The sequence below is a fragment of the Rana temporaria genome, chromosome 3 (genome assembly GCF_905171775.1).
Source record: "Rana temporaria chromosome 3, aRanTem1.1, whole genome shotgun sequence".
NCBI lineage: Eukaryota > Metazoa > Chordata > Amphibia > Anura > Ranidae > Rana > Rana temporaria.
Window position 1 is genome coordinate 2,407,210 of NC_053491.1, and position 24,491 is coordinate 2,431,700.

The following is a 24,491-nucleotide window of genomic DNA, read 5'->3' on the forward strand; positions in this document are numbered from 1 at the left end:
CTGGGAAAAGTATTTCTACCCCTCTATATACAGCGCCTGGAAAAAGTATTCATACCCCTCTATATACAGCACCTTGAAAAAGTATTCATACCCCTCTATACACAGAGCCTGGAAAAAATATTCATACCCCTCTATATACAGTGCCTGGAAAAAGTATTCACACCCCTCTATTCATATTAATGTGACTAGAGTTAATGTGACGGGAGGGCCCGTGGAACCCAGAATCCCTTGGAAAGGTTGGGAAACCCTTGTTTCAGCTCCCCGCACCTCTTATGTCCATCCTGGCACAGGATTATGGGGGATTATGGGGCCCCCGGGCTTACAGATGGCCACCACGCCAGGAGGCAGTGCAGAGGCAGGGCAGCTAAAATCTCGGGATTTTCACATTAAAAGCATGTCGGTTTCGGACATATCAGGGACAGATGTAAAAAAAAAACACAGATTTTTACATACTGTCCCTGGTTTTACTGAGCCTGGCAACCCTGATGGGGCCCCCTAGTGGCATGGGGCCCTCGGGCAGTGCCTGAGTGACTCAATGGTCAGTCGGGATCTACTGTTTTTGAAAACTGTATGAAAAGTAATTGTAAGAACATTGAATAAATGAGGTGATTCCCGTGACTTGATGTAAGCAGTCAGTTGTGTAGCTGAACAATACAGTAAAGCCCGGGTTGGACCCGGACACGGGGGAGAATCTTCACACTTTCCCGATGCCATTAGATGATGATGTGAAAAGTAGGTCAGATTTGTTGTGAGAACCGGTAACGTTGATGGTGGCCATAAAAATGGAGCCTCGCATCTAATTTCTACACATGTGGGCTATAAAAACAATATCCAACACACAATCATTAAAATCATAAATCAATATCTGACCCGGGGAGGGGAGGAGGTCCAGGCCCTCCGGGTGCCGTAATCATTCATTTCTAGGAACGGATCATAAATGGGATGTGATGTTTGGAGAAGGAAAATAGATGACTATTTCCTGTCATTAGAACCACTGAATGGTCCCCCATCCCCCCCCCCCACAACTGGGATTCATTGAGTGGTCCGTCCCCCATCCCCCCCACAACTGGGATTCATTAAGTGGTCGGGACTTATTCTATTTCTATACAGGGGAACCTCGGATTGCGAGTAACGCGCTTAACGCGGTTTGCGAGTGTTGTCTTGCAGGATTCAGGCCACAGCGGTGTGCAGTACTGCGTTTGGCCTGGGTGTGGGGGAGGGGGGATTATGGTGTGGGGGGATTATGGTGGAGGCGGAGGGGGGATTATGGTGTGGGGGTGTTTTTCAGGGGTTGGGTTGGCCCCTTAGTTCCAGTGAAGGGAACTCTTAAGGCGTCGGCATCAGGGCCACCATCAGGGGGGTATAGGCAGTACACCTGAAAGGGGCCCGGATGGCAACCCCCTTAAAAAAAAAAAAAAAAAAAAAACATTTTTTTTTAGGGGTCCGGAGGCTCCCAAGGGCCCCAGATGGCAACCCCCCCCTTTTTTTTATTTATTTTTTATAAAAAAAATATATATATTTTTTTATATATTTTTATTAAATTTTTTATTAAAGGGCCAATTTTTTTTTTTTTTTTTTAGGGGTCCGGAGGTCCCTAGGGCCCTGGATGACAACCCCCCTTTTTTATAAAAAAAAAATATATTTTTTTTAAATTTCTTTTATTTTTTATATATATATTATATTATTATTATTATTATTATTATTATTATTATTATTATTATAGGGCCCAGAGGACCCCCGGATATCAACCCCCCTTTTTTATAAAAAATGTTATTTATTTTTTATATCATTTTATTTATTTTTTATATATATATATATATATATATATATATATATATATATATATATATATATATATATATATATATATATATATATATATATATATATATATATTTTATTAAAGGGCTCAGAGGTCCCCAGGGCCCCATGTGGCAAACACCCTTTTTTTTATTTTTTTTTTATTAAAGGGCCCCAGGGCCCTGGATGGCAACCAGTTATAGGGAAATGGAGGATCTCTTTGGCTGTCAGTAGGCAGGCGGTACAAGTGTGTTTGCCGAAATGTTGGTCTCCCTTTGATTTTATTTTCCTACAAGGCTGGGTTACAATGTGACTATAAATCCAGGATAAAATGGCGGTCGTAGTAACGCGTTGCGTGTTTCTTCATGCGTGAGACGAGGTGACGTGTTTCTAAACTAGAAGTTCTGAATGCTCTTCTTCTATTTCAGGTGGAGTGGCTAAAGAACGAAGAGCCAATCGACGCCCTGCAGGATGAAAACATCGACACCCGGGCGGATCACAACCTTATCGTCCGGCACGCGCGCCTCTCCGACTCCGGGAACTACACGTGCATGGCGTCCAATATTGTCGCTAAGAGACGAAGCGCGTCGGCCACTGTGGTGGTGTACGGTGAGTTCAGAGGGGAGGAGCCTTTATCTGCCGGAGTGAAATGGTTCTTCTAACTGATCACCTAAAAGCACATGACACATTTCGTCCTATCAGCAACAATTATGTGGGCGGGGTCAAGAGAACTTTGTTACAATGTTACTTTACCAAGAGTTATTCACTGTGAGGTCATCACAGAGGACAAGGGGGCGCTCTTTACACCTGGAGGGGAAAAAATGAATCAAGCTCCTAATACGGAGGATCTCAGTTATAGGGGAACGGAGGACCTCAGTTATAGGGGAACGGAGGATCTCAGTTATAGGGGAACGGAGGATCTCAGTTATAGGGGAACGGAGGACCTCAGTTATAGGGGAACGGAGGACCTCGGTTATAGGGGAATGAAGGACCTCAGTTATAGGGGAACGGAGGATCTCGGTTATAGGGGAACGGAGAACCTCAGTTATAGGGGAACGGAGGACCTCAGTTATAGGGGAACGGAGAACCTCAGTTATAGGGGAATGGAGGATCTCAGTTATAGGGGAACGGAGGATCTCAGTTATAGGGGAACGGAGGACCTCAGTTATAGGGGAACGGAGGACCTCGGTTATAGGGGAATGAAGGACCTCAGTTATAGGGGAACGGAGGATCTCGGTTATAGGGGAACGGAGAACCTCAGTTATAGGGGAACGGAGGACCTCAGTTATAGGGGAACGGAGAACCTCAGTTATAGGGGAATGGAGGATCTCAGTTATGGGGGAATGGAGGATCTCAGTTATAGGGGAATGGAGGATCTCAGTTATAGGGGAACAGAGGACCTCAGTTATAGGGGAACGGAGGACCTCAGTTAAAGGGGAACGGAGGATCTCAGTTATAGGGGAACGGAGAACCTCAGTTATAGGGGAACGAAGGACCTCAGTTATAGGGGAACGGAGGACCTCAGTTATAGGGGAACGGAGGATCTCAGTTATAGGGGAACGGAGGATCTCAGTTATAGGGGAACGGAGGATCTCAGTTATAGGGGAACGGAGGATCTCAGTTATAGGGGAACGGAGGATCTCAGTTATAGGGGAACGGAGGATCTCAGTTATAGGGGAACGGAGGATCTCAGTTATAGGGGAACGAAGGATCTCAGTTATAGGGGAACGAAGGATCTCAGTTATAGGGGAACGAAGGACCTCAGTTATAGGGGAACGGAGGACCTCAGTTATAGGGGAACGGAGGATCTCAGTTATAGGGGAACGGAGGATCTCAGTTATTGGGGAACGGAGGATCTCAGTTATAGGGGAACGGAGGATCTCAGTTATAGGGGAACGGAGGATCTCAGTTATTGGGGAACGGAGGATCTCAGTTATAGGGGAACGGAGGATCTCAGTTATAGGGGAACGGAGGATCTCAGTTATGGGGGAACGGAGGATCTCAGTTATAGGGGAACGGAGGATCTCAGTTATAGGGGAACGGAGGATCTCAGTTATAGGGGAACGGAGGACCTCAGTTATGGGGGAATGGAGGACCTCAGTTATAGGGGAACGGAGGATCTCAGTTATGGGGGAACGGAGGATCTCAGTTATAGGGGAACGGAGGATCTCAGTTATAGGGGAACGGAGGATCTCAGTTATAGGGGAACGAAGAACCTCAGTTATAGGGGAACGGAGGACCTCAGTTATAGGGAAATGGAGGATCTCAGTTATGGGGGAACGGAGGATCTCAGTTATAGGGGAACGGAGGATCTCAGTTATAGGGGAACGGAGGATCTCAGTTATAGGGGAACGGAGGATCTCAGTTATAGGGGAACGGAGGATCTCAGTTATAGGGGAACGGAGGATCTCAGTTATTGGGGAACGGAGGATCTCAGTTATAGGGGAACGGAGGATCTCAGTTATAGGGGAACGGAGGATCTCAGTTATTGGGGAACGGAGGATCTCAGTTATAGGGGAACGGAGGATCTCAGTTATAGGGGAACGGAGGATCTCAGTTATGGGGGAACGGAGGATCTCAGTTATAGGGGAACGGAGGATCTCAGTTATAGGGGAACGGAGGATCTCAGTTATAGGGGAACGGAGGATCTCAGTTATAGGGGAACGGAGGACCTCAGTTATGGGGGAATGGAGGACCTCAGTTATAGGGGAACGGAGGATCTCAGTTATGGGGGAACGGAGGATCTCAGTTATAGGGGAACGGAGGATCTCAGTTATAGGGGAACGGACGATCTGTTATAGGGGAACGAAGAACCTCAGTTATAGGGGAACGGAGGACCTCAGTTATAGGGAAATGGAGGATGTCAGTTATAGGGGAACGGAGGACCTCAGTTATAGGGGAACGGAGGACCTCAGTTATAGGGGAACGGAGGATCTCAGTTATAGGGGAACGGAGGATCTCAGTTATAGGGGAACGGAGGATCTCAGTTATAGGGGAACGGAGGATCTCAGTTATAGGGGAACGGAGGATCTCGGTTATAGAGGAACGGAGGACCTCGGTTATAGGGGAACGGAGGATCTCGGTTATAGGGGAACGGAGGATCTCGGTTATAGGGGAACGGAGGATCTCAGTTATAGGGGAACGGAGGATCTCAGTTATAGGGGAACGGAGGACCTCAGTTATAGGGGAACGGAGGATCTCGGTTATAGGGGAACGGAGGATCTCGGTTATAGGGGAACGGAGGATCTCAGTTATAGGGGAACGGAGGATCTCAGTTATAGGGGAAAGGAGAACCTCAGTTATAGGGGAACGAAGGACCTCAGTTATAGGGGAATGGAGGATCTCAGTTATAGGGGAACGGAGGATCTCAGTTATAGGGGAACGGAGGATCTCAGTTGTAGGGGAACGGAGGATCTCAGTTATAGGGGAACGGAGAACCTCAGTTATAGGGGAACGAAGGATCTCAGTTATAGGGGAACGGAGGACCTCAGTTATAGGGGAACGGAAGACCTCAGTTATAGGGGAACGGAGGACCTCAGTTATAGGGGAACGGAGGATCTCAGTTATAGGGGAATGGAGGACCTCGGTTATAGGGGAACGAAGGACCTCAGTTATAGGGGAACGGAGGACCTCAGTTATAGGGGAACGGAGGACCTCAGTTATAGGGGAACGGAGGACCTCAGTTATAGGGGAACGGAGGACCTCAGTTATAGGGGAACGGAGGACCTCAGTTATAGGGGAATGGAGGATCTCAGTTATGGGGGAACGGAGGATCTCAGTTATAGGGGAACGAAGGACCTCAGTTATAGGGGAACGGAGGACCTCAGTTATAGGGGAACGGAGGACCTCAGTTATAGGGGAACGGAGGACCTCAGTTATAGAGGAACGGAGGATCTCAGTTATAGGGCAACGGAGGATCTCGGTTATAGGGGAACGGAGGATCTCAGTTATAGGGGAACGAAGGACCTCAGTTATAGGGAAACGGAGGACCTCAGTTATAGGGGAATGGAGGATCTCGGTTATAGGGGAACGGAGGATCTCAGTTATAGGGGAACGGAGGATCTCAGTTATAGGGGAACGGAGGATCTCAGTTATAGGGGAACGGAAGACCTCAGTTATAGGGGAACGGAGGATCTCAGTTATAGGGGAATGGAGAACCTCAGTTATAGGGGAACGGAGGACCTCAGTTATAGGTGAACGGAGGATCTCAGTTATAGGGGAACGGAGGATCTCAGTTATAGGGGAACGGAAGACCTCAGTTATAGGGGAACGGAGGACCTCAGTTATAGGGGAATGGAGATCTCAGTTATAGGGGAACGGAAGACCTCAGTTATAGGGGAACGGAGGATCTCAGTTATAGGGGAACGGAGGATCTCAGTTATAGGGGAACGGAGGATGTCAGTTATAGGGGAACGGAGGATCTCAGTTATAGGGGAACGGAGGACCTCAGTTATAGGGGAACAAAGGATCTCAGTTATAGGGGAATGGAGAACCTCAGTTATAGGGGAACGGAGGACCTCAGTTATAGGGGAACGGAGGACCTCAGTTATAGGGGAACGGAGGATCTCAGTTATAGGGGAACGGAGGATCTCAGTTATAGGGGAACGAAGGACCTCAGTTATAGGGGAACGGAGGATCTCAGTTATAGGGGAACGGAGGACCTCAGTTATAGGGGAACGGAGGACCTCAGTTATAGGGGAACGGAGGATCTCGGTTATAGGGGAACGGAGGATCTCAGTTATAGGGGAACAAAGGACCTCAGTTATAGGGGAATGGAGGATCTCAGTTATAGGGGAACGTAGGATCTCAGTTATAGGGGAACAAAGGATCTCAGTTATAGGGGAACGGAGGACCTCGGTTATAGGGGAACGGAGGACCTCAGTTATAGGGGAACGGAGGATCTCAGTTATAGGGGAACGAAGGACCTCAGTTATAGGGAAACGGAGGACCTCAGTTATAGGGGAACGGTGGATCTCAGTTATTTGGGGAACGGAGGACCTCAGTTATAGGGGAACGAAGGACCTCAGTTATAGGGGAACGGAGGATCTCAGTTATAGGGGAACGGAGGACCTCAGTTATAGGGGAACGGAGGACCTCAGTTATAGAGGAACGGAGGATCTCAGTTATGGGGGAACGGAGGACCTCAGTTATAGGGGAACGGAGGACCTCAGTTATAGGGGAACGGAGGACCTCAGTTATAGGGGAACGGAGGACCTCAGTTATAGGGGAATGGAGGACCTCAGTTATAGGGGAACGGAGGACCTGAGTTATTGGGGAACGGAGGATTTCAGTTATAGGGGAACGGAGGACCTCAGTTATAGGGGAACGGAGGACCTCAGTTATAGGGGAACGGAGGACCTCAGTTATAGGGGAACGGAGGATCTCAGTTATAGGTGAACGGAGGATCTCAGTTATAGGGGAACGGAGGATCTCAGTTATAGGGGAACGGAGGATCTCAGTTATAGGGGAACGGAGGATCTCAGTTATAGGGGAACGGAGAACCTCAGTTATAGGGGAACGGAGAACCTCAGTTATAGGGGAACGGAGGATCTCAGTTATAGGGGAACGGAGGATCTCAGTTATAGGGGAACGGAGGACCTCAGTTATAGGGGAACGGAGGACCTCAGTTATAGGGGAACGGAGGATCTCAGTTATAGGGGAACGGAGGATCTCAGTTGTAGGGGAACGGAGGATCTCAGTTATAGGGGAACGGAGGACCTCAGTTATAGGGGAACGGAGGATCTCAGTTATAGGGGAACGGAGGATCTCAGTTGTAGGGGAACGGAGGATCTCAGTTATAGGGGAACGGAGGATCTCAGTTATAGGGGAACGGAGGATCTCAGTTGTAGGGGAACGGAGGACCTCAGTTATTGGGGAACGGAGGATTTCAGTTATAGGGGAACGGAGGACCTCAGTTATAGGGGAACGGAGGACCTCAGTTATAGGGGAACGGAGGATCTCAGTTATAGGTGAACGGAGGATCTCAGTTATAGGGGAACAGAGGATCTCAGTTATAGGGGAACGGAGGATCTCAGTTATAGGGGAACGGAGGATCTCAGTTATAGGGGAACGGAGGATCTCAGTTATAGGGGAACGGAGGATCTCAGTTATAGGGGAACGGAGGATCTCAGTTATAGGGGAACGGAGGATCTCAGTTATAGGGGAACGGAGGACCTCAGTTATTGGGGAACGGAGGATTTCAGTTATAGGGGAACGGAGGACCTCAGTTATAGGGGAACGGAGGACCTCAGTTATAGGGGAACGGAGGACCTCAGTTATAGGGGAACGGAGGATCTCAGTTATAGGTGAACGGAGGATCTCAGTTATAGGGGAACGGAGGATCTCAGTTATAGGGGAACGGAGGATCTCAGTTATAGGGGAACGGAGGATCTCAGTTATAGGGGAACGGAGAACCTCAGTTATAGGGGAACGGAGAACCTCAGTTATAGGGGAACGGAGGATCTCAGTTATAGGGGAACGGAGGATCTCAGTTATAGGGTAACGGAGGACCTCAGTTATAGGGGAACGGAGGACCTCAGTTATAGGGGAACGGAGGATCTCAGTTATAGGGGAACGGAGGATCTCAGTTATAGGGGAACGGAGGACCTCAGTTATAGGGGAACGGAGGACCTCAGTTATAGGGGAACGGAGGATCTCAGTTATAGGGGAACGGAGGATCTCAGTTGTAGGGGAACGGAGGATCTCAGTTATAGGGGAACGGAGGATCTCAGTTATAGGGGAACGGAGGATCTCAGTTATAGGGGAACGGAGGATCTCAGTTGTAGGGGAACGGAGGATCTCAGTTATAGGTGAACGGAGGATCTCAGTTATAGGGGAACGGAGGATCTCAGTTGTAGGGGAACGGAGGATCTCAGTTATAGGGGAACGGAGGATCTCAGTTGTAGGGGAACGGAGGATCTCAGTTATAGGGGAACGGAGGATCTCAGTTATAGGGGAAGGGAGGATCTCAGTTATGGGGGAACGGAGGACCTCAGTTATGGGGGAACGGAGGACCTCAGTTATAGGGGAATGGAGGACCTCAGTTATAGGGGAACGGAGGACCTGAGTTATTGGGGAACGGAGGATTTCAGTTATAGGGGAACGGAGGACCTCAGTTATAGGGGAACGGAGGACCTCAGTTATAGGGGAACGGAGGACCTCAGTTATAGGGGAACGGAGGATCTCAGTTATAGGTGAACGGAGGATCTCAGTTATAGGGGAACGGAGGATCTCAGTTATAGGGGAACGGAGGATCTCAGTTATAGGGGAACGGAGGATCTCAGTTATAGGGGAACGGAGAACCTCAGTTATAGGGGAACGGAGAACCTCAGTTATAGGGGAACGGAGGATCTCAGTTATAGGGGAACGGAGGATCTCAGTTATAGGGGAACGGAGGACCTCAGTTATAGGGGAACGGAGGACCTCAGTTATAGGGGAACGGAGGACCTCAGTTATAGGGGAACGGAGGATCTCAGTTGTAGGGGAACGGAGGATCTCAGTTATAGGGGAACGGAGGACCTCAGTTATAGGGGAACGGAGGATCTCAGTTATAGGGGAACGGAGGATCTCAGTTGTAGGGGAACGGAGGATCTCAGTTATAGGGGAACGGAGGATCTCAGTTATAGGGGAACGGAGGATCTCAGTTGTAGGGGAACGGAGGACCTCAGTTATTGGGGAACGGAGGATTTCAGTTATAGGGGAACGGAGGACCTCAGTTATAGGGGAACGGAGGACCTCAGTTATAGGGGAACGGAGGACCTCAGTTATAGGGGAACGGAGGATCTCAGTTATAGGTGAACGGAGGATCTCAGTTATAGGGGAACAGAGGATCTCAGTTATAGGGGAACGGAGGATCTCAGTTATAGGGGAACGGAGGATCTCAGTTATAGGGGAACGGAGGATCTCAGTTATAGGGGAACGGAGGATCTCAGTTATAGGGGAACGGAGGATCTCAGTTATAGGGGAACGGAGGACCTCAGTTATTGGGGAACGGAGGATTTCAGTTATAGGGGAACGGAGGACCTCAGTTATAGGGGAACGGAGGACCTCAGTTATAGGGGAACGGAGGACCTCAGTTATAGGGGAACGGAGGATCTCAGTTATAGGTGAACGGAGGATCTCAGTTATAGGGGAACGGAGGATCTCAGTTATAGGGGAACGGAGGATCTCAGTTATAGGGGAACGGAGGATCTCAGTTATAGGGGAACGGAGAACCTCAGTTATAGGGGAACGGAGAACCTCAGTTATAGGGGAACGGAGGATCTCAGTTATAGGGGAACGGAGGATCTCAGTTATAGGGTAACGGAGGACCTCAGTTATAGGGGAACGGAGGACCTCAGTTATAGGGGAACGGAGGATCTCAGTTATAGGGGAACGGAGGATCTCAGTTGTAGGGGAACGGAGGATCTCAGTTATAGGGGAACGGAGGACCTCAGTTATAGGGGAACGGAGGATCTCAGTTATAGGGGAACGGAGGATCTCAGTTGTAGGGGAACGGAGGATCTCAGTTATAGGGGAACGGAGGATCTCAGTTATAGGGGAACGGAGGATCTCAGTTGTAGGGGAACGGAGGATCTCAGTTATAGGTGAACGGAGGATCTCAGTTATAGGGGAACGGAGGATCTCAGTTGTAGGGGAACGGAGGATCTCAGTTGTAGGGGAACGGAGGATCTCAGTTATAGGGGAACGGAGGATCTCAGTTATAGGGGAAGGGAGGATCTCAGTTATGGGGGAACGGAGGACCTCAGTTATAGGGGAACGGAGGATCTCGGTTATAGGGGAACGGAGGATCTCAGTTATAGGGGAACGGAGGATCTCAGTTATAGGGGAACGGAGGAACTCAGTTATGGGGGAACGGAGGATCTCAGTTATAGGGGAACGGAGGATCTCAGTTATAGGGGAACGGAGGACCTCAGTTATAGGGGAACGGAGGATCTCAGTTATAGAGGAACGGAGGATCTCAGTTATGGGGGAACGGAGGATCTCAGTTATAGGGGAATGGAGGATCTCAGTTATAGGGGAACGGAGGACCTCAGTTGTAGGGGAACGGAGGATCTCAGTTATAGGGGAACGGAGGATCTCAGTTATGGGGGAACGGAGGATCTCATTTATAGGGGAACGGAGGACCTCAGTTATAGGGGAACGGAGGATCTCAGTTATAGGGGAACGGTGGATCTCAGTTATAGGGGAACGGAGAACCTCAGTTATAGGGGAACGGAGGATCTCAGTTATGGGGGAACGGAGGACCTCAGTTATAGGGGAACGGAGGACCTCAGTTATAGGGAAATGGAGGATCTCAGTTAAAGGGGAACGAAGAACCTCGGTGATAGGGGAATGGAGGATCTCAGTTATAGGGGAACGGAGGATCTCAGTTATGGGGGAACGGAGGATCTCAGTTATAGGGGAATGAAGGATCTCAGTTATAGGGGAACGGAGGATCTCAGTTATAGGGGAACGGAGGATCTCAGTTATAGGGGAATGAAGGATCTCAGTTATTGGGGAACGGAGGATATCAGTTATAGGGGAACGGAGGACCTCATTTATAGGGGAAGGAAGGATCTCAGTTATAGGGGAACGGAGGATCTCAGTTATAGGGGAACGGAGGACCTCAGTTATAGGGGAACGGAGGATCTCAGTTATAGGGGAACGGAGGATCTCGGTTATAGGGGAACGGAGGATCTCGGTTATAGGGGAACGGAGGACCTCGGTTATAGGGGAACGGAGGACCTCAGTTATAGGGGAACGGAGGATCTCAGTTATAGGGGAACGGAGGATCTCAGTTATAGGGGAACGGAGGATCTCAGTTATAGGGGAATGGAGGACCTCGGTTATAGGGGAACGGAGGACCTCAGTTATAGGGGAACGGAGGATCTCAGTTATAGGGGAACGAAGGACCTCAGTTATAGGGAAACGGAGGACCTCAGTTATAGGGGAACGGTGGATCTCAGTTATAGGGGAACGGAGGACCTCAGTTATAGGGGAACGAAGGACCTCAGTTATAGGGGAACGGAGGATCTCTGTTATAGGGGAACGGAGGACCTCAGTTATAGGGGAACGGAGGACCTCAGTTATAGAGGAACGGAGGATCTCAGTTATGGGGGAACGGAGGACCTCAGTTATAGGGGAACGGAGGACCTCAGTTATAGGGGAACGGAGGACCTCAGTTATAGGGGAACGGAGGACCTCAGTTATAGGGGAACGGAGGACCTCAGTTATAGGGGAACGGAGGACCCAAGTTATAGGGGAACGGAGGACCTCAGTTATTGGGGAACGGAGGATTTCAGTTATAGGGGAACGGAGGACCTCAGTTATAGGGGAACGGAGGACCTCAGTTATAGGGGAACGGAGGACCTCAGTTATAGGGGAACGGAGGATCTCAGTTATAGGTGAACGGAGGATCTCAGTTATAGGGGAACGGAGGATCTCAGTTATAGGGGAACGGAGGATCTCAGTTATAGGGGAACGGAGGATCTCAGTTATAGGGGAACGGAGAACCTCAGTTATAGGGGAACGGAGAACCTCAGTTATAGGGGAACGGAGGATCTCAGTTATAGGGGAACGGAGGATCTCAGTTATAGGGGAACGGAGGACCTCAGTTATAGGGGAACGGAGGACCTCAGTTATAGGGGAATGGAGGATCTCAGTTATAGGGGAACGGAGGATCTCAGTTGTAGGGGAACGGAGGATCTCAGTTATAGGGGAACGGAGGATCTCAGTTATAGGGGAACGGAGGATCTCAGTTGTAGGGGAACGGAGGATCTCAGTTATAGGTGAACGGAGGATCTCAGTTATAGGGGAACGGAGGATCTCAGTTGTAGGGGAACGGAGGATCTCAGTTATAGGGGAACGGAGGATCTCAGTTATAGGGGAACGGAGGATCTCAGTTATAGGGGAACGGAGGATCTCAGTTATAGGGGAACGGAGGATCTCAGTTATAGGGGAACGGAGGATCTCAGTTGTAGGGGAACGGAGGATCTCAGTTATAGGGGAACGGAGGATCTCAGTTATAGGGGAACGGAGGATCTCAGTTATAGGGGAACGGAGGATCTCAGTTATAGGGGAACGGAGGATCTCAGTTATAGGGGAACGGAGGATCTCAGTTATAGGGGAATGGAGGATCTCAGTTATAGGGGAACGGAGGACCTCAGTTGTAGGGGAACGAAGGATCTCAGTTATAGGGGAAGGGAGGATCTCAGTTATGGGGGAACGGAGGACCTCAGTTATAGGGGAACGGAGGATCTCGGTTATAGGGGAACGGAGGATCTCAGTTATAGGGGAACGGAGGAACTCAGTTATAGGGGAACGGAGGACCTCAGTTATGGGGGAACGGAGGATCTCAGTTATAGGGGAACGGAGGATCTCAGTTATAGGGGAACGGAGGACCTCAGTTATAGGGGAACGGAGGATCTCAGTTATAGAGGAACGGAGGATCTCAGTTATGGGGGAACGGAGGATCTCAGTTATAGGGGAATGGAGGATCTCAGTTATAGGGGAACGGAGGACCTCAGTTATAGGGGAACGGAGGATCTCAGTTATGGGGGAACGGAGGACCTCAGTTATAGGGGAACGGAGGACCTCAGTTATAGGGAAATGGAGGATCTCAGTTATAGGGGAACGAAGAACCTCAGTTATAGGGGAACGGAGGATCTCAGTTATGGGGGAACGGAGGACCTCAGTTATAGGGGAACGGAGGACCTCAGTTATAGGGAAATGGAGGATCTCAGTTATAGGGGAACGAAGAACCTCGGTGATAGGGGAATGGAGGATCTCAGTTATAGGGGAACGGAGGATCTCAGGTATGGGGGAACGGAGGACCTCAGTTATAGGGGAATGAAGGATCTCAGTTATAGGGGAACGGAGGATCTCAGTTATAGGGGAACGGAGGATCTCAGTTATAGGGGAATGAAGGATCTCAGTTATAGGGGAACGGAGGATCTCAGTTATAGGGGAACAAAGGACCTCAGTTATAGGGGAACGGAGGATCTCAGTTATAGGGGAACGGAGGATCTCAGTTATAGGGGAACGGAGGATCTCAGTTATAGGGGAACGGAGGACCTCAGTTATAGGGGAACGGAGGATCTCAGTTATAGGGGAACGGAGGATCTCAGTTATAGGGGAACGGAGGACCTCAGTTATAGGGGAACGGAGGATCTCAGTTATAGGGGAACGGAGGATCTCGGTTATAGGGGAACGGAGGATCTCGGTTATAGGGGAACGGAGGACCTCAGTTATAGGGGAACGGAGGACCTCAGTTATAGGGGAACGGAGGATCTCAGTTATAGGGGAACGGAGGATCTCAGTTATAGGGGAACGGAGGATCTCAGTTATAGGGGAATGGAGGATCTCAGTTATAGGGGAACGGAGGATCTCAGTTATAGGGGAACGGAGGACCTCAGTTATAGGGGAATGAAGGACCTCAGTTATAGGGGAACGGAGGATCTCAGTTATAGGGGAACGGAGGATCTCAGTTATAGGGAACGGAGGATCTCAGTTATAGGGGAACGGAGGATCTCAGTTATAGGGGAACGGAGGATCTCAGTTATAGGGGAACGGAGGATCTCAGTTATAGGGGAACGGAGGATCTCAGTTATAGGGGAACGAAGGACCTCAGTTATAGGGGAACAAAGGACCTCAGTTATAGGGGAACGGAGGACCTCAGTTATAGGGGAACGGAGGATCTCAGTTATAGGGGAACGAAGGACCTCAGTTATAGGGGAACGAAGGACCTCAGTTATAGGGGAACGGAGGACCTCAGTTATAGGGGAACGGAGGACCTCAGTTATAGGGGAACGGAGGATCTCAGTTATAGGGGAGCGGAGGACCTCAGTTATAGGGGAACGGAGGACCTCAGTTATAGGGGAACGGAGGACCTCAGTTATAGAGGAACGGAGGATCTCAGTTATAGGGGAACGGAGGATCTCAGTTATAGGGGAACGGAGGACCTCAGTTATAGGGGAACGGAGGATCTCAGTTATAGGGGAACGGAGGATCTCAGTTATAGGGGAACGGAGGATCTCAGTTATAGGGGAACAAAGGATCTCAGTTATAGGGGAACGGAGGACCTCAGTTATAGGGGAATGAAGGACCTCAGTTATAGGGGAACGGAGGATCTCAGTTATAGGAGAATGAAGGACCTCAGTTATAGGGGAACGGAGGACCACAGTTATAGGGGAATGAAGGACCTCAGTTATAGGGGAACGAAGGACCTCAGTTATAGGGGAATGAAGAACCTCAGTTATAGGGGAATGAAGAACCTCAGTTATAGGGGAATGAAGGACCTCAGTTATAGGGGAACGGAGGACCACAGTTATAGGGGAACGGAGGATCTCAGTTATAGGGGAACGGAGGACCTCAGTTATAGGGGAATGAAGGACCTCAGTTATAGGGGAACGGAGGATGTCAGTTATAGGGGAATGGAGGATGTCAGTTATAGGGGAATGGAGGATGTCAGTTATAGGGGAACGGAGGATGTCAGTTATAGGGGAACGGAGGATGTCAGTTATAGGGGAATGGAGGATCTCAGTTATAGGGGAACGGAGGATCTCAGTTATAGGGGAACGGAGGACCTCAGTTATAGGGGAACGAAGGACCTCAGTTATAGGGGAACGAAGGACCTCAGTTATAGGGGAACGAAGGACCTCAGTTATAGGGGAATGAAGTACCTCAGTTATAGGGGATCGGAGGACCTCAGTTATAGGGGAATGAAGGACCTCAGTTATAGGGGAACGGAGGACCTCAGTTATAGGGGAACGAAGGACCTCAGTTATAGGGGAATGAAGAACCTCAGTTATAGGGGAATGAAGAACCTCAGTTATAGGGGAATGAAGGACCTCAGTTATAGGGGAACGGAGGACCTCAGTTATAGGGGAACGGAGGACCTCAGTTATAGGGGAATGAAGGACCTCAGTTATAGGGGAACGGAGAACCTCAGTTATAGGGGAACGGAGAACCTCAGTTATAGGGGAACGGAGAACCTCAGTTATAGGGGAACGGAGAACCTCAGTTATAGGGGAACGGAGGATCTCAGTTATAGGGGAATGAAGGACCTCAGTTATAGGGGAACGGAGGACCTCAGTTATAGGGGAATGAAGGACCTCAGTTATAGGGGAACAAAGGACCTCAGTTATAGGGGAACGGAGGGTCTCAGTTATAGGGGAACGGAGGATCTCAGTTATAGGGGAACGGAGGACCTCAGTTATAGGGGAACGGAGGATCTCAGTTATAGGGGAACGGAGGATCTCAGTTATAGGGGAACGGAGGACCTCAGTTATAGGGGAACGGAGGATCTCAGTTATAGGGGAACAAAGGACTTCAGTTATAGGGGAACGGAAGATCTCAGTTATGAGGGGTTTCTCAATTGGCATCTTCAGAATACAGAGAAATAGAGCAATCTATAATATAAATATAACATTACTTTTTCAAATACTTCAGAAAACGTTATTAAACACAAATGTCGTATACTGTAGATTCCTACTTACATAATACGATAAAAACACCAACCATGTTTATTGGGTTTGGGGGACGGACATTGGGTGTCGCACCTTACAAGTCCCACTTTTTGGGTGCGTGACGTGATTCTGGACAGACTTGAGGGACGTGAAGTGTCCATGATTATTCACCAGCTAATCTCTTCATTATTTTAATCACCTGTGAGAATCCGCCTCCCCCGCCCCTCTACCACGATCTGTTAGATATAAAACCAGACAGAAGTTCTAAATCTTCCCCCGGAGATGGAAAGCCGGACACACAACATTTCTTCTTATTTTACGCTCGTTATTTTTATCTCTCTCTTGCAGCAGATTATTTAACACCGGAGTTAAATATGAACATTCTCAATATTATCAACTAATAAATCGAGTTCCTGTATAAAAAGGGAACAGACCCGGGCCGCCCACACACACAACTATAATAAATAGTGCGCAATCAACATTTTCCCACCAAAACAATCGTATTAAAGCGATCTTTTCAATATGAATGCTGAACATGTCTCAGATTAGATCAAATGGCTTCATTAGAAGGAGAACTCATGTACTGTATGTGATGAACCTTCAATAGTAACCAGCAATGATGGAGACATGAAGTCTGACTTTGCTGATCTCCTTCTGGAAATACCAGTTGCCTGGCTCTCTCTGGCTTCAATACTTTAAGGCCCCGTACACACGACCGGTTTTCTCGGCAGAATTCAGCCAGAATCTCGATGGGAGACGTATTCTGCCGAGAAAACCGGTCGTGTGTACACTTTTCGCCGAGGAAACCAACGAGGATCTCGTCGGGCCAAATAGAGAGCATGTTCTCTATTTCCTCGTTAGTCAATGGGAAAAGTTGGCTCGCCGAGACCCTCGGCGGCTTCACAAGGAACTCGACGAGCAAAACGATGTGTTTTGCCCGTCGAGTTTCTCGGACGTGTGTACGGGGCCTCAGACTTTCTGCTCTGAAAACCAATGTGCAGCATTGTAGTCAGATGTATTGATCTGCACTCTTACGTCTACTGAGGACTCCAGCAGTGAGGTCTCTCCGTATTATAGGCCACAGTTCTCTAGAGAGGTCTCAGTCTCATGGGCCACTGTTCTCTAGTAAGGTCCCTGTGCCATAGGCCGCTGCTCTCTAGTGATGTCTCCGTCTCATGGGCCACTGTACTCTAGAGAGGTCTCTGTGTCATAGGCCACAGTTCTCTGGTGGGGTCTCCATGTCATAGGCCACAGTTCTCTGGTGGGGTCTCCATGTCATAGGCCACATTTCTCTAGAGAGGTCTCCATGTCATAGGCCACATTTCTCTAGAGAGGTCTCCATGTCATAGGCCACAGTTCTCTGGTGGGGTCTCCATGTTATAGGTCACAGATCTCTAGAGAGGTATCCATGTCATAGGCCACTGTTCTCTAGAGAGGTCTCCAAGTCATAGGCCACAGTTCTCTAGAGCGGTCTCAGTCTCATGGGCCACTGTTCTCTAGTAAGGTCCCTGTGCCATAGGCCGCTGCTCTCTAGTGTTGACTCCGTCTCATGGGCCGCTACTCTCTAGTGATGTGACGTCTCATGGGCCACTGTTCTCTAGAGAGGTCTCTGTGTCATAGGCCACAGTTCGCTGGTGAGGTCTCCATGTTATAGGTCACAGATCTCTAGAGAGGTCTCTGTGTCATAGGCAACTGCTCTCTAGTGATGTCTCTGTGTCATTGGTCACAGTTCTCTAGAGAGGTCTCCATGTCATAGGCCACAGTTCTCTAGAGAGGTCTCCATGTCATAGGCCACATTTCTCTAGAGAGGTCTCCAAGTCATGGGCCGCTGCTCTCTAGTGATGTGACGTCTCCGTCTCATGGGCCGCTGCTCTCTAGTGATGTCTCTGTGTCATTGGTCACAGTTCTCTAGAGATCTCTATCTCATGGGCCACAGTTCTTTAGTGATGTCTCCGTGTCACTTGTCACAGTTCTCTAGAGAGGTCTCTGTGTCATAGGCCACAGTTCTCTAGAGAGGTCTTCGTCTCATAGGCCACAGTTCTCTAGAGAGGTCTTCGTCTCATGGGCCACTGTTCTCTAGAGAGGTCTCTGTGTCATAGGCCACAGTTCTCTGGTGGGGTCTCCATGTTATAGGTCACAGATCTCTAGAGAGTTCTCAGTGTCATAGGCCACAGTTCCCTAGAGAGGTCTCCGTGTCATAGTAACAAATTGTTACAGGTTGGGATCAATGGGAAGCGTAGATGAGGAACAAGCCAAAGGTCGGTAACAAATGGTAGTGAAGATAAGGAGAGCTGCAGATATGCAAATGAGAAAGACGTTGGCTTGAGAGACCATAATAATCTGGCAAACAGGAAGTGCAGAGACCTAAATAGGAAGTTGATGGGAGGAGCAAAGGGTTCAAGGTTCACCACAAACAAGAGACAAGGCAAGAACATACAAAGGATCATACAGTGAGCTCTCCAGCATCTCAGGTGACTCAGCAGAAGATGCAGCAGAGGTTGTGGGTTCAGGTCCTGGTTCTGACATAAAGTTTGGGTTTACTTCTACTTTAACCCTTTGTTTGCATTAACCTTTTTTCCCTCCTATTCTACACCAGAGCCACGATCATTTTCACGATCACACGTTCCAGTTTGATGAATCAGACTCTTGGTGATCGCCCAGAATCGTTGTCGGCTCCTGTAATATTCATTGGCCATGTGTTGTGTTTTTCTTTGCCGATCTCCTTCAATTTAATCGCTTCTGTCAGCGAAGTGCCGAGACCTGTGGGCGGGGAATTCAGCCGCTGAACAGCGAACTTCACTTTCTCTTATTCTATTAATTACTCCAATTACCAGAATGTTATGCCTGATGCCGGCCTGTAATAGAAACCAGCGTGTGGTGGAGAGATCCAAAAATACCTGAACCGCAATTCCATACAATCAATATGATGTAGACTCTGCATGGCGGCGCAGAACCCCCCCGGGGGGGGGACCTGTGTGCGCCACCGCCATGTCTTCTCACCTTTCTGCTGCTACAAAAGGCCGGCCGTGTCTACAACACGCCGAGAGCGAGCGAGCGTGGCATGTGAGTCACGTTATATGTTCCCACAGCTTCCCGGGGTTCTGCGCCGCATGCGTGTGTCATTCTTCACACGGAAATCTCTGACAACCCCACATTTCATGGCGATCGTCACTCAGAAGTCATGTGGACCCCTTTTAGACCCAAAATATAAATATCCTCACCAATCAAAATCCAAATTTAACCCGCTTGCCGACCAGCCGCCGCCGAACAGCGGCAGGTTGGCGCGGCAGCGCTAATGGCCGTAGGTGTATGACGGCCGCTTTAGCAGCTCCAGGAGGCGCACGTGCGACACCGGAGCTGGTGCGCGTGTCCGGTGCGCATGATTTCTTCCGCCGATCCACGATCGCTCCAGAGAGAGACAAAACAGGGATCTTTCAATATAACCAGACAGATCCCCGTTCTGTCCGGGGAGGAGAGAGAGATCTGCTGTTCCTAGTGATCAGGAACCAGGGGTGGACTGACCATTGAGTAACTCGGGCACTGCCCGAGGGCCCCATGCCACTAGGGGACCCCATCAGGGTTGCCAGGCACAGTAAAACCAGAGTGGGGTAGATTTAGTAACATTTGCGCAGTGTTTACCTAGGCGCAGGGCACCGTTTTTTGCCCTGCGCCCCCGCAAATTTTCTGCGCTACCCTCGATTCACGGAGCAGTAGCTCCGTAAATTGCGTGGGCGCTCCGGCAAAATGCCCGGCGTAAGCGCGCGCAATTTAAATGATCCCGTAGGGGGCGGGAATCATTTAAATTAGGCGCGTTCCCGCGCCAAGCGTAGGGCGCATGCTCTGTCGGGAAACTTTCCCGACGGGCATTGCGGCAAATGACGTCGCAAGGACGTCATTTGCTTCAAAGTGAACGTGAATGGCGTCCAGCGCCATTCATGATTCACTTACGCAAACGACGTAAAATGTAAACCTCGCGACGCGGGAACGACGGGTATCCTTAGCATTGGCTGCCCCTGCTTTTAGCATGTGCAGCCTTACGCGAAACCCGACGTACGCAAACCACGTAAACTGCGTACGCAGGGCTCCCGTAACGTTGTGAATCGGCGTTAGTATGCAATTTGCATACTCTACGCTGACCACAACGGGAACGCCACCTAGCGGCCATCGCAGGAATGCAGCCTAAGATATGAGGGCATAAGAGCCTTATGCCGCGCAGATCTTAGGCTGCAGTCGGCGTAACGAGCTCTCTGAATCAGGAGAAGTCGTTACGCCGGGGCAAGTAAGCAATTGCGCTGCGTAACTATGGTTACGCAGGCGCAATTGCTCTTTGAATCTGGGCCCGTATGTAAAAATCTGTGTTTTTTTTACATCTGTCCCTGATATGTCCGAAACCGACATGCTTTTGATGTGAAAATCTCGAGATTTTAGCTGCCCCGCCTCTGCACTGCCTCCTGGCGTGGTGGCCATCTGTAAGCCCGGGGGCCCCATAATCTTCTATTGCCCGGGGGCCCCATGAGTTGTCAGTCCGCCCCTGTCAGGAACAGCGATCTCTCGCCTTCTCCAGTCAGTCCCCTCCCCCCCACAGTTAGAAACACCTCCGAGGGAACACACTTAACTACTTGATCGCCCCCCTGGTGTTAACCCATTCCCCGCCAGCGACATTTATACAGTAATCAGTGGCTATTTATAGCTCTGATCGCTGTATAAACGACAATTGGTCTCAAAAAAGTGTCCGATGTGTCCGCCACAATGTCACAGTCCCGCTAAAAAACGCAGATCGCCGCCATTACTAGTAAAAAAATAATAATAATAATAAAAATGCCGTAAATCTTTCCCATAGTTTGTAGACACTCTGGGCCAGATTCACAAAGACTTACGACGGCGTATCTCCTGATACGCAGTCGTAAGTCCGAATGTGAGGCGTCGCATTTCTGCGCCTGATTCATAGAATCAGATACGCCTCACTGTTGCCTAGATACAAGCGGCGTAAATCTCCTACGCCGTCGTATCTTGGGGTACATATTTACGCTGGCCGCTAGGGAGCGCTTCCGTAGATTTACGCGTCGAATATGTAAATTAGGTAGATACGCCGATTCACGAGTGTACTTGCGCCCGATACGCCGTTTACGTTAGGCGTAAAAAGTTACCCCTGCTATTATGAGGCGCAGCCAATGCAAAGTATTGACGTCGGAACAAGCGTATCTTTTTTCGTCGTTTACGTAAGTCGTACGTGAATGGGGATGTGCGTAGGTTACGTTCACGTCGACTAAGCATTGAGCCGGCGTAAATTACGGAGTCAATTCGACGTGATACTGAGCATGCGCGCGAATGCGCCGTTCGTTAACCGCGTCATTTTTACATGGGGTCACGATTAATTTCCATAAAACACGCCCACCTCGTCCACATTTGAATTAGGCGGGCTTACGCCGGCCCATTTACGCTACGCCGCCGCCGAAACTTACGGAGCAAGCGATTCGTGAATGCTGCACTTGCCCGTTTAAATTGCGGAGGCGTAGCGTAAATAGGATACGCTACGCCCCCGCACAAAGATACGCCAGGATACGTGAATCTGGCCCTATAACTTTTGCGCAAACAAATCGATAAATGCTTATTGCGATTTTTTTTTTTTACCAAGAATATGTAGAAGAATACGTATCGGACTAAACTGCTGAAAATTTTTTTTTTATACATTTTTCGGATATTTCTTATAGCAAAAAGTAAAAAATATGGGGCCAGATTCACAAAAAAAGTGCGCCGGAGTATCGCCGGCGTATTTTCAAATTTGTCGCGTCGTATCTTTATTTGTAATTAACAAAAAAGATACGACGGCTTTTGGTTAAGATCCGACAGGCTTACGCCTTCGAATCCTAGGTGTAATTTTCCGGCGGCCGCTGTGTGGAGTTTGCGTAGTTTTCCAGCGTCGGGTAGGCAAATTAGCTGATTACGGCGATCCACGAAGATACGCGCGTTCGTCGCAATCTCTTACGTCGTCGCTAGTCGGTTTTTCCCGTCGCAAACTTAGGCCTGCTTTTTCATGGCTTACATTTAGAACAGTCATGTTAAAGTATGGCCGTCGTTCCCGCGTCAAATTTCAAATATTTTTTTTTTTTGCGTAAGACGTCCGGGAATACGAAACGACGTAACGCACGTCACCGTTCAAAAAATACGTCGTGGCGCCGTAATTTCGCGCAAAGCACGTCGGGGAAATTTCCTAACGGAGCATGCGCAGACCGTTCGGCGCGGGAACTCGCCTAATTTAAATGGTACACGCCCCATTTGAATTAGGCGGGCTTGCGCCGGACGGGTTTACGGTACACCGCCGCAAGTTTACACGCAAGTGCTTGGTGAATCAGGCACTTGCGCAGAAAACTTGCGGCGGTGTAACGTAAAGACGATACGTTACGCCGCCGCAAAGGTATGTGAATCTGGCCCATTGATTTTTTTTCGAAATTGTCGCTCTATTTTTGTTTATAGCGCAAAAAATAAAAAGCGCCGAGGCGATAAAATACCACCAAAAGAAATCTCTATTTGTGGGGGAAAAGGCCGAGGGGATTCCCTTTGAGGAGTTACATTGAAACGTTTTACGTTCTTCGCGTCTCTTCTTAGATTGAGATAACTCGCGCACTTTGTTACATTTGTTCTCCGGATTCCCGCTGAGAATCGGGTTTTCTAGGCTCCCCTCCCCCAATTCCCGGGAAGATGAATGTAAATATGTCGGATCTGGAGCTGCCTTCAGGTAAATGTCCCGAAGCAACGCGCTCCACTATTTCACGTGTTTACATTTCTGGTGTCTTTTCTCTTTCGCATACGAGACGTTTGACACTTTGTACCCAAATCCCAGAGATTCGGTGAATGGAAGTTTAACAAGAATTCACCGGATTCTACTCCAAATGCACTACATTGTCAAAAGTATTGGGACGCCGGCCTTTACACACACATGAACTGTAATGACCCCCCAGTCTTAGTCCAGAGGGTTCAATATGAAGTTGGCTCCGCCCTTTGCAGCTATAACACCTTCACCTCTTCTGGGAAGGCCGTCCACAAGGTTTAGGGGTGTGTCTATGGAAAGGCCGTCTGCAAGGTTTAGGGGCGTGTCTATGGGAAGGCCGTCCACAAGGTTTAGGGGTGTGTCTATGGGAAGGTCTGTCCACAATGTTTAGGGGTGTGTCTATGGGAAGGCCGTCTGCAAGGTTTAGGGGTGTGTCTATGGGAAGGCCGTCCGCAAGGTTTAGGGGTGTGTCTATGGGAAGGCCGTCCACAAGGTTTAGGGGTGTGTCTATGGGAAGGCCGTCCACAAGGTTTAGGAGTGTGTCTATGGGAAGGTTTGACCATTCTTCCAGAAGGTCAGGCACTGATGTTGGATGAGAAGGCCTGGCTCAAAGTCTCCGCTCTAATTCATCCCAAAGATGTTCTAGCGGGGGAGTGCATTGTTTAGTGGTGCACTTCGTACATAGTGCCTTGTTCAGTTGTGTGCTGTGTACAGAGTGCAGGGCTCAGGGGTGCGTATGTACAGAGCGCAGGGTTCTGGAGTGCAGTATGTACAGAGTGCAGGGTTCAGGAGTGCAGTATGTACAGAGTGCAGGGTTCAGGAGTGCAGTATGTACAGAGTGCAGTGTTCAAGTGTGCATTATGGACAGAGTACAGGGTTCAGGTGTGCGTTATGTACAGAGTGCAGGGTTCAGGAGTGCAGTATGTACAGAGTGCAGGGCTCAGGAGTGCATTATGTACAGAGTGCAGGGATCCTGAGTGTGTTATGTACAGAGCGCGGGGTCTGGAGTGTTTTATGTACAGAATGCAGGGTTCAGGTGTGCGTTATGTACAGAGTGCAGGAATCCTGAGTGTGTTATATACAGAGCGCGGGGATCTGGAGTGCTTTATGTACAGAGTGCAGGGTTCAGGAGTATGTTATGTACAGAGTGCAGGGCTCAGGTGTGCATTATGTACAGAGTGCAGAGATCCTGAGTGTGTTATGTACAGAGCGCAGGGATCTGAAGTGCTTCATGTACAGAGTGCAGGGTTCAGGAGTGCATTATGTACAGAGTGCAAGGTTCAAGTGTGCTTTATGTACAGAGCGCAGGGATCTGCAGTGCTTTATGTACAGAAGCAGGGTTCTGGAGTGCATTATGTACAGAGTGCAGGGTTCTGGAGTGTGTTATGTACAGAGTGCAGGGTTCAGGAGTGCGTTATGTACGGAGTGCAGGGTTCAGGAGTGCGTTATGTACAGAGTGCAGGGTTCAGGAGTGC

General features: G+C 49.3%; 1 protein-coding gene across 1 annotated transcript in view; it reads left to right on the forward strand.

Annotated features, from left to right (window-relative positions):
* Nucleotides 1-24,491, forward strand: part of UNC5D (unc-5 netrin receptor D) — a 500,326-nt gene that overhangs the window by 209,786 nt on the left and 266,049 nt on the right. Inside the window, exon 5 of the mRNA XM_040341477.1 lies at nucleotides 2,229-2,409. Coding sequence (XP_040197411.1) covers nucleotides 2,229-2,409 — 181 coding nt within the window. The remainder of the gene's footprint in view (nucleotides 1-2,228; nucleotides 2,410-24,491) is intronic.